The sequence below is a fragment of the Dermacentor silvarum genome, chromosome 6, assembly GCF_013339745.2.
Source record: "Dermacentor silvarum isolate Dsil-2018 chromosome 6, BIME_Dsil_1.4, whole genome shotgun sequence".
Taxonomy (NCBI): domain Eukaryota; kingdom Metazoa; phylum Arthropoda; class Arachnida; order Ixodida; family Ixodidae; genus Dermacentor; species Dermacentor silvarum.
Window position 1 is genome coordinate 38,003,590 of NC_051159.1, and position 10,904 is coordinate 38,014,493.

The following is a 10,904-nucleotide window of genomic DNA, read 5'->3' on the forward strand; positions in this document are numbered from 1 at the left end:
AAAGCTTCAAGTCTCCTAACGGTGACAGTGAACCGTTCTGATTTCGACGTAGAATTGGAGAAGCTATGTGCACTTTGACGACGATATGAACAGAGACAAAGGTGCGATAAGGCACTTTGCAACATCAGATTGGCACTTAGAACACAGACGAACTCCTAGCGTCGTTGGGACAAATTTCACGAACGAATTTGGAAGTCATTTTGTGAATTACTGGATCCTCGTAAACCACTGCCACGCACCAGGAGGACTGTTCGTGACCTGTGCTCATGTCCGCAACAGCGACATCCCTTCATGGCCTTAGCCCTACATCACTATCGGACGCAAGAATTATTTTCTTGCGCGAATAGCTGGCGTGTGTGTCACTCCCAACGGCGAAGATTTGAGTGTCTTCTCTGTGTCTGCGCTTCCCAGAAATAGAAATTAAATTTAATATGGAAGAGCTTGACCCCTCTCCGACTGCTTCTCGACGTTCATCTTCACCAGGGCCCAACGGCATCACCTGTGATGCTCTAGCCCATCTTGGACAAGTTGCCAGGTTATAGCTTTTGAATTACTACATCCGCTCATGGCATGACGCCGTTGTTCCCCAGCAGTGGAAGATAAGCCGACTTCTACCACTACTTAAACCAGGAAAATCGCCATTTGACCTGGCATCATTTCGCGCTACTGACATGGCAGGCTGCACAAGGAAAGTAATAGAAAGGATCATCCTTACACGCCTAGATTGATATTGTGTGCGCCACGATGTGTGCCATGGCTACATGCACGCTTCCGCCGAGGCAGGTCATCAACAGACACTGTAATTGACCTCACAACGTTTGTTCAGCCACAAAAATGCTTCAAGCGCATATTAGTGGCGCTCTTTCTAGGTGTGATAGGTGCGTACGATAATGTCACCCATGAAGCGATCCGATCCTCAAGTCGTTGAGGCTGTCGGAATTGGTGGTCGAATGTTTCAGTGGATCCACGACTATTTGACGAGTAGGTCCTTCTCTGTGCAGACCCAAGATGGCCCGTGATAACTATGATAAATAAGGTGGGGTCCAACAAAACGGGGTATTGAGCCCTATACTCTGTTTAATCTAGCTATGGTCGGCTTTGTTGAACTTTTACCCAGGGCTGTTCGCCTATCAATATATGCTGACGATATTTGTCTTTGGTCTTCTGCGGTGACTCATCTTCAAGTACGCGCAAGGATCCAGCAGGCAGCCACCTTAACTTGTCCACATCTCTGCAAACAATGCCCTATTGTCTACAACGAAAAATGCGCGTTAAGTGCGTTTACGCGCCAACCCATAACACCGTACCCTGTTTCTCTCTATGACCATTCTATCACATACCAAAGTCTCATCGCTCCTTATGTCTGATTCTTGACAGGGACCTGTTATGAAGCCTCCACTGGATGTACCTAAAGAGGAGACTAATTTCGATCGTTGGTATAGTATAAAAAGATAGAGAAATAAAACAGGCATACCTTAATCCTTTGCCGACGCGTCCGTAAGTTGTAGCATGATTGCGGTAAATATGCGTCCTCTGTCATTTTTGTAATCACACTTATAAAATCGTGCTTTCTTGCGTTGCACAGAACAATATATCTCGTCGTTGAAACTCGTTATACAGAATGTGCGCCGTGCCCCCAACCACTGTACTGTCTGTTCCTGCAGTGAGTGAAACTTATTCAGCGCGAAGGATGGTCGCCGTCATAAACGTCGTAGTACATTCAATGGAGATGTTCTCCAGCGGGGACGGGCGACGTGACAGATGTGACGAGTGAAGCGTTGAGTTACGACGTATGAATGAGCAGCGCAGTAGCTGATGGCCGGCTGCCAGACTAAACCACGGCTGCAACGCAAATTGGCAAGCATGATCGTTGCTGAAATGCGAAAGGAAATCGTGGACAACGTAGGCAGGGGAAAACAAAGACACAAAGATTGATAAGCCCAACGTCACGCGACGTTTCACTCACCGGACTAAAATATCTGGCCGTGAAGCGCGACAATCGGGGAGATAAAGGTTGAGAAAGCCCTTCAGCGCAATCTCTGCCGTGACATCGGGTGCGCTGAACACTGACTAAAGGATATTGTGCATACTATAGTGCACGTTGTTTGCCACAGTTTTCATCGTAACTAATGCTTGCACGCTGTAAGACTGCGCGCAACACACCGAGCGCGTTTCGTTTAATGCTAACTGGTCATGTTAGACGTTTAGACACTCAAGCCCCCAAGAATTGAAATCGCAAAGCCACTTGCAACCTTGCAACAAAAAACTCGCTAAAGAATCCCGAGCCGAACCGGTTCCGATTGGCGTAATATTTCCGCATTAATATTTCTCTAAGCAGATAACATCTAAGCAGATGCAGATAGTTTGGGTTTTCGCGACGTCTCTCCCCAGCGTACTGCTATAACTGCGACAGCAGTTTGAGATGGAATATGACTTTTCACCGTCGTGTCCGTACATCACCACTAGCGATGTCTCCGCGCAGATGATTCCTGGGGACATAAGAGAGCGGATTCAATCTTTCGATCGTCCAAAATTCAAATAGTGCAAGCGCTCTCTATGTTCTTCATCTTTACATTGCATGTAATCATCGTTATCTCGCTAATACTATACTATAACCTACATAAAAGGTGAGATATTATGGGGTTTTACGTGCCAAAACCTAGATCTGATTATGAGGCACGCCGTAGTTGGGGACTCCGCAAACTTTTGACCACCTGGGGTTGTTTATTGTGCCCCTAAATCTAAGTACACGGGTGTTTTCGCATGTCCCGTGTACTTTGTACTTAATACAATATCGGCCAGTGTGAATAGGAACACTGTAACTGTGTTCAAAACTCGTAATTTTTTTGTGTGTGCTTCTAATGTGATAAAGTTCCATGAGCCGGAGAACAGTTCCATAAAGACGCGTTTGAACACTTTAACTAAAACAAAAAAGGACTAAGGGAAAGACACATCTACGTTTCAGTTCAACTGTTCAAACTGGTCTTAGCTATTTTCTCTGTTCTGGTTCCGGAACTAAATGTTTCTCTTCTAACTTCACTTTGAACGTTAAAATATGGGTTTACATTTACACGACGTTCCTCTATGTTTTAGTTATATTGAGCAGGTTGTATTTACAATGATATTAAACTCGCTGCACTGAACCGTTTTACTGGACGAGCGCCAAGTTGCTCAAGACGCTTGTCCAGGCAAAGCAGAATTAGGTTATGAAGGAATAGCAAAAATATTTACAACACAGCTGTTTTCAGAATCCTTTCTGACAGCTTTCGGTGCTGTGCTACTTTTCTCAACTGGACACAATCGGAGAAAGTCATTTTAACCAGGAACATACTTTTTTCTCGCCTGCTCAAACAGGCCATTGTCCATAGGGACAATCACGCCGACCATGTACATTCGCTGGCGGCTTGCGTTGTTTCTTCTGCAGTCTTAGGATTGTCTTCGTGTATTTCGGCACCTTCAGAATACGCGTGATTATGCCTCTCAATCCGTACTTGCACTTGCAAGGGCCTGCTGCCTCCAGGCCCGAAGGTGATGAAACAAACAAAACTATGCCGAAATTCACCTTCACCCCAGTCTAAATGAGAAAGCTTGTGTACTTTCATGACTGCAGCAGTGCTTCCAAATGCGGCCACAGAAAAACCTAAGTGCTGTGGGTTGTCTACCCCACTTGTTGGTCGCTCTCTTTCGTGCTTTTGCAGCAGCAACAACAATGCGAGCAGGCAGAATGGCATTCGTGTAAACGCTGCAAGCGCATGCACCGCATATAGTCAGGTGAACAAATGTTCAACAACCAAACGAGTATGTGATGTTACGCAGGCAGGTTAACAACAGATTCTAAAAATGCTGGCTCTCCCGTAATCGATAGTAGATGTAAGCATGAAATGGCTACCATATGGCATCTTTTGCTGTCTGTGGTGCCGTCGCCTTCAACCGCTTTTATTCTTCCAACACTGGAGCACGCTCAGCGTCTGTCGCTACTTTTTTCTTGTCGCGGTCCGCTCACGACTCACGGACCGCTGGCGTTGAAAAGAGCACAGGCAACCTCTCTATCTGCCTTTCGAACGTCGTTATTGGAAATAACAAATAAAGCTTCAGCGTACTAGGAGTTACAGCTTGAGTGATATTGTGAACAAACATTAGGAAGAAATCGGAAGCAATATTTTTATAAAATCCCACGACTGATTTTCTTCCGACTCCGTGCTATTTAAGATGGTTCATTCTGCCGTACAGATATTGTTCGACGTCTTTCGGGGGCCTGAGCCTTTGTCAAGTGAACTAGTTTTCACTTTTTGTTCAGGCCTCCTTCCATTTCTTTATGGAAAAATAAACCTGATTTGACTTCTTTCTGTCACTTCTTTGAGAAGGAAGCCTAAACGTCTTGTCAAATTTTATGGTACATCATGATATTAACTTTTAATAATTAATTATGGGGTATTACGTGCCAAAACCATGATCTGATTATGAGGTACGCCGTAGTGAGGGACTCGGGGATAATTTCGACCACCTTGGGTTATTTAACGGGCACCTAAATCTAAGTACACGGGTGTTTTCGCATTACACCCCCATCGAAATGCGGCCGCCATGGCCGGTATTTGATCCCGCGATCTCGTGCTCAGCAGCCCAACACCATAGCCACTGAGCAACCACGGCGGGTCATCATAATATTAATACGCCGCCAAAGTTAACATTTCAGCCAGAAACTATGAGCTTTTATTTTAAAATTAGGCTAACATTTACAATATCTGAGCAGAATGAAATGAACTGTGAGCGGACTTGAGCTGTCCCGGCCCTCTTTCAGGGTATATATTTATAAGTATAGACAAACTCTGCCTTCACCTGTGCTGGTAAGGAACTGCGGGAGCTGCCACTCCAGCAATTTTTACAGCGACGCTGTTTATGGTTAGAGTTCCGGGCATTTATTTTTTCTGCTTGTGCACAAACTCAGGTCCTGCGCGAACGCGCTCATGCCACTGCTCGCGTGTTCGTCGTCGTCTTCTTCCACAGCTGGCTCGTGGGCGTCCCTCGGATATGCATTTTGAGTAGATTAGTTATCAATAGGCACCATTTTCAAGCTCAGTAGACTCACTGGTAATAATAAAGGTTTCTCAAAGACTTGCCGTTGTGCGACCCGCGTCGGCCATGTCTACGGTCGCACCGCCCTCTCTTTGTCGGCGTTCCAAGCGCTTGCGTATCTAGTTTCCTTTCCTTCCGCTCTCCGGTGGTGGCGGTGCCGTCGAAACGTCACGCGCGTCTAGTTCCATCCAGCTCCTCGGGATGGCGGTCCCGTGGTCCACGCTCATGTATTTTAAAAACCAGAAAGGCAAGTTGCCGTTCTCCATTTTGAATTTCACTTCTCTTCTATTGTCTTAATGGGGTGGCCGCTTATAGTCCGGACTCCCGAGGAGCAACGCGCCTACGTGCTAAACAGCTTTGCTGGTCATCCACCTTCACAAAGTGGAATGCTAATGATTTGTTTTAAACCTCCTTGGCGGGAGCGCTTGGAAAGGGACAGCCCTCCACTCTTGTGGCGGCTGCGGGAGAGGGCTCCGGAGGTGGGGAGAGGAGGCAGCAACCGCCTCGCACACCAGTGCTCACACAGCTGGTCACAACACATACGACGAATCGGCTCATATGTATAGTCACTAAATATTTGCTGGTTAACGACCCCGCACTCTATAGAATTACGCAACGAAACAACAAACGCTATAAGACATCCTCACTGCAACAAATATGCGTTTTCGAGCCCATCGTTCCTTTGATAAAGCGAATAGCCTTAAGCATCCAGCGATCCGCTTAAGTGACAGTCATCGTCGATGGCTTCTAAACAGTTGTTTTTCTATGCAACTCTTCGTCAGACAGTTCACCGTACCTGAGGCGACCCCACTGGGACATGCAGGAAAATCTAAATGCATTATGTACGCCAAAATTGCTTAACACACACACACAGGCGAAAGCAGCGCGTGCTCAAGCACAGTGGCCTCGGTAAACCTAAGCTTCGCTCAACAGCATAGTGCGCAGGAGGCGGCATTGGCTAAAATGCGCACGTACGCACGGGGCTGACACGTACACGAGTTCGCACGCTTTAGCTTCAGAAACTTTTGGTTTCATTTAATTGAGCACAAGTATAATAGGTGCAAGAGCTGGCATCTAGACAGAGTTCTTGTTGATTGCAAAGCCTTCGCTTAGCGCGCTACCTGCCCGGACAGGAGACTCTGGGCGCTATTCTGTAAATTCTCAAGTTTGCCTAATTGTTAGTTCTGATTAGCTCCCAGTGCTGCTACTGCCTACTTGATTGTCTCAAGCTGCCAACTTAGCTGAATTCGACAACACGGTGAAATTTGACGCTGTACAGAATATCAACCGACGACGATGAACGAACGGCAGTTGTTTTTCTAGGCGTGGTTTGCAAGAAAGTCGGCTGCGTCATGCCGGTGTTGTTGTCGGCTTTAATGTGACAGCTAGGTATGTCAGCGGTACTGTCACTGACGACCCGCGCCTAACAGTGGCGTCAGCGCCGTGTCGGTATCAGCGCCTTGCTCGAGTATAGTGTGAGCGCGGTCGCACTTGGCAGCTGCTGGGAAGGCTCGGTAACAATGCGGAAGCGTGATAAATGCTTACGCGCCGTGTCAGCACCTCGTTGTAGTAGGAGTGTCTATGCATTGCAGACGACTCCCCATTGCACCGTGACTCGTTACGTCACACGCTGTATGCATTGCTTGCACTGATGTGATCGTAGCCACCATCCTGGTGCACCACCATAGTGATAAGCTGGGTCCGTGACGAGAAGTCACAATATCAACAAGGCGGACCCGGCCAATGGGGCCAGCTTCAAGCTCGTAAACTGAGTCGCCGACTCTAGGCTAATTACCGCCCGAGTACTCTTTAACTTCTTCAATAAGTGAACGGGTTCCTGCACTTTCTCACTGCAATGTGAAACTCTAATTTCACGGTCTAACATATCATTGCCCCTATGATATGTCGTATGAATCCACAGGCATGCGTGTCTGGCGCCGAGCTTGATACTAAAGCTACACAGAAAACTACACCCCGCCCAATCACAGCGGAGAATGAAGTGATGGCGAATGCTTCCACCAATGATATATATATATATATATATATATATATATATATATATACTACCGTGAAGTCTTGTGCGCTAGCTTGTTCATTAAGCATACGTGCGTGGAGTGTGATTTCCAACCGAGTGTCGCTCCAAGACAGGCACGTTACCAGAAGTTACTATTGAAGCGTTACCAGAAGCTTACTATTCATAACTAGGTATATCTCAATACACATCGACACCCTACCGTAGTACCGTCTTGTATCGCGCCCTGCGCTAAAAAACTGCCGACGCGGCAGAAAACAACGCTTCGGTAACAGCTTTGCGCTGAATCAGCCTCGACATTTTTCTGCGAAGGACCTTATAGGACATAGTTCCCGATTATTGCACGGCGTCCACCGACCTTTGAAGCTTCAACGCAGGCATAGACAAAAAAAAAAGAAAAATGAAATAAGAGAGAGAACACACAAAAGAGAGAGAGAAAGAAATACCAGCATATACGCACGTCGAGAACACGCAGCAAATGCGCACTGGCTGAGCGCCGCGACAAATGTTTCATGAACACATTCTCCCCTATTGAATATATCAAGATGAACAACAGGAACTACGTCAAGTTCTCCGCGTAGCGGCTAATCTGTCTACCAGCCGGCATGCGGAATGGGACCGGCCGATGGGCGCTGCTCTCATTAAATTAAAATGAGAATTCCACAAGCATACTCCTCGACCCTACCGGTGACGAAAAATACTTCCTCTGTCTGAAAGCTAAATAAAGGTTACATTTAGACACAAAATACCGAGCCGAACAGAGTGCGCCCATACAGTGACCGGGTTTAGATAGCCGGAACAAGCCGAAAGTTTTCAATGTATAATAATATCGCAGGAGCTTCTGCTTTATAAAGCACGCCTGGTATAAGTACACCTATAGCAAGTTGCGGACCGTACTTGTCACATCCGCAGCCACTATTGGAAAGCCGCGTGCCGCTACTGGTGTCCGACAGCGCATCATCAACTGGCCCGGCCCGGGCGCGCGCCGGACCCGGCAGTGTTATACAGGAAGTACGCACTTCGAGCCATATATAAGAACGACCACTACAGGAAATCAAAGAAAGCACTCACGTAGCTGTCGGCCGCTGCTGCAGCGTGGTGCACGATAGCCAAGAGCGCGACGGCTACAAAGCGATTGGCGGCCGACGGCGGTGATCCGGCGAGAGCTGCCATGTCGGGCCGTTCCGGTGTGGCGCTCGCTCGAAGCTCCGCAGCTGCTCTGCTCTGGTTGAGGATCTGTGTGCGTGCGCTCTCACTCGCCGACTAGGGCGCGCTCGCTATCCGACGGTGTAGCGACGGCGGCAGCTGTCGGCGGTGATGTCGCGCGCGCCAGTCCAGCGGAACGCGACGACGCCGCCGTGTAGCAGCGCTCTGTTATGTGTGTACCGCATACGTCTGTTGAGGTACGGGTGTGTACACGGGGCGTGTAGGAAGGCTCCGCCGCTGTAGGCCCGAGTCAAGGTGGTGCCCGATCGACGACGCCCGCAGCCGCAGCGCATCACCGTGAAGCGCAGCTGCGCGGATTTGAATTAGCGAATGCGCGCGAACGGTGAACGACCTTCTGGCAATGTGGGAACCCACGCGAGGTGACGAAAAAAAAGAAAAGACGTCACTTCTGTGCGACTTGCTCCGGATGCTTGAGTAGCAGCTTCGGCGGGAGGGTCCAGTGAAGGGTCTATTGGGTTTGGTGCTCCTGAACAACCTGTTAAAGTGACTGCTCTGCAAAAACATGCGACATTGAGAGTGAGAGAGAGTAATCCATTCATTGATTTCGTAGATTGCCGAAGAACAGCTGGATGCCTAGGCAATGGCGCACTGGTGTAAGGATATATATCTATATCTATATATATATATATATATATATATATATATATATATATTGTGTTTACGTGCGTAGAAACATATATATCATTTTTTATCGGGAATGTAACATGCAGAACTCTGGTATTTTCAGGTGGATAACCCAGAGAAGTGGACATGACTTGCACGTCAAACCGTAATGTCGACGTAAGTAATTAAAAGAATTCACAAGTTATCTTTATAATTATTACCTTTAGGACACACGTTCCGATTGCGACATTGAAGCCAAGCAGTACTGAAGTCATGTGGCGTCTTGGAGAAATCCCATAGCGCCACTTTCAAGATAAGTGTCCCCGAAATCTGCTGGAGCAATGCCAAGTGGAATGCCAATGTATTCCGTAGCACACTTTATGGCCGGATGTCGCGGAAAGTGGGGCTATAGTCTCAAAATTTATGCTAAGCAAGCACGCGATTTCACCACAGCGCGGCCTCAATTTCGCACTTTGAGCATGTGCACTAAAGCGAACAGAAAGACCAATACTTTGCGGTCTACCGGACAAAATACAGCACGAAAGGCCCGCAAGCGAGCAAACCTACGGTTACATTCAGAAATCTTCAGTTGTTCTGAGTGAAGTAGATAAATTTATGTGACATAAAAGAAAGATAAAGTATACAAGGCCTGCAAATAAATGTTCCCTTGAACAATCATGCGATTTCGTGGGATTGTACAGCGTGCCGTATATTTAATTATATCACGCGAACGTCGCCTGCACGGAATGTCAGCGCCTTTTAACGTCGAGAGGCGGCGAGATAGGTAACTAAACGTGCAAGCGCACAAAGCACTCTCCCGTGAAAGCGTCTTCTGCGACGATGTTCGCTTCGGGAGTGCATACGCCCATGCCTTTATAATCCGTAAGGCCCCGTCGTACACAGACAATACCTAATACGTGCTGATCAATTCAAGATTTTTTTCAGTTTTTTTCTTAATTCGAAGGCACATGCGCAGGTCCGGTAATACCAAAAAAAATGAAAAGCGCATGTTAGGTGACACATGTCATAGTTTTGCAATTGTACATGCTTACACCACGGATTTAATTTTTTTTTTTTTTTTTGTAAACAGGACCGGCGCAGATAACCCTGGCAGGGCGTGTGTCCTCCTGAAGTTAACAGCGTAGGAAACGGCACTCGCACTAAAGCGGTGCTTTGTGCGCATGCGTTTACTGTAGCCGATCTTGCCGTTTCTCGCCCGTCATAAGGCGTTGACATGCACTGCGCTCAACGCTCACGCGATATTATCATTAAAAAAATGTCACAGTTTCGCCCTAAGTTCGAAGCAATGAATGCGATAGCAACACAGCAATGTCACACGAAGTAAGGTGAGCGGCTTTGGTAGCAATATGAATTGTAGTAAACATGAGCTGATTAAGTAAGCAGGTGTGCTGCGGCGTAAGTAGACATACATGAAGAGAGACTCGATGCCCACGACAAGGCGCGTGTGAAACGGTGGTGTTGATGAGAAGCGCTTCCCGTGGGCAGCGCGCGTGCAAAGGGAGACACCTGTAGCGCTGCACTGCCGATCCGGGCAGCATTGCATGTGTAGCGTGCGTTGGAAAATGTGGCCCGACTATTACTAACTGAATGAACAAGCGTGGTGTGAGCGCGCACAAACAAACATGAATAGATCACACTGAATGACTGCAGACAACGACTGTCAAAACGCTGGCAGCAAGCCCATACGCTGCAGCGGGCGAAGGTACAGTCAACCACAAAAGTTTGCGGACCACGCGAGCGCGTGCCAGACTGCCTATCCGCGCCACCTAGCGGTACGCCACCTAGCGGCGACAGGGGCGCTCTCCCGGATATGAGCCCTCTTGGTACTCGCCTGCCTGTTCATTTTTTATTCCCGTGCATGACATTGTTAGTTCGTTGTGTTGACGCAGAGCGCTGTCTGCGATAAGACCGCCACATATCTGGCTTGATAGCAGTATCGGAGCAATCA

At 47.7% G+C, this 10,904-nt stretch overlaps 1 protein-coding gene across 1 annotated transcript in view; it reads right to left on the bottom strand.

The window, feature by feature from the left end:
• Nucleotides 1–8,459, bottom strand: part of LOC119455430 (angiotensin-converting enzyme) — a 64,145-nt gene extending 55,686 nt beyond the window's left edge. The window contains exon 1 of the mRNA XM_037716835.2: nt 8,177–8,459. Within this exon, the coding sequence (XP_037572763.1) occupies nt 8,177–8,278 (102 nt within the window). The 5' untranslated portion in view covers nt 8,279–8,459. The remainder of the gene's footprint in view (nt 1–8,176) is intronic.
• Between the last annotated feature and the right edge of the window lie 2,445 nt (nt 8,460–10,904).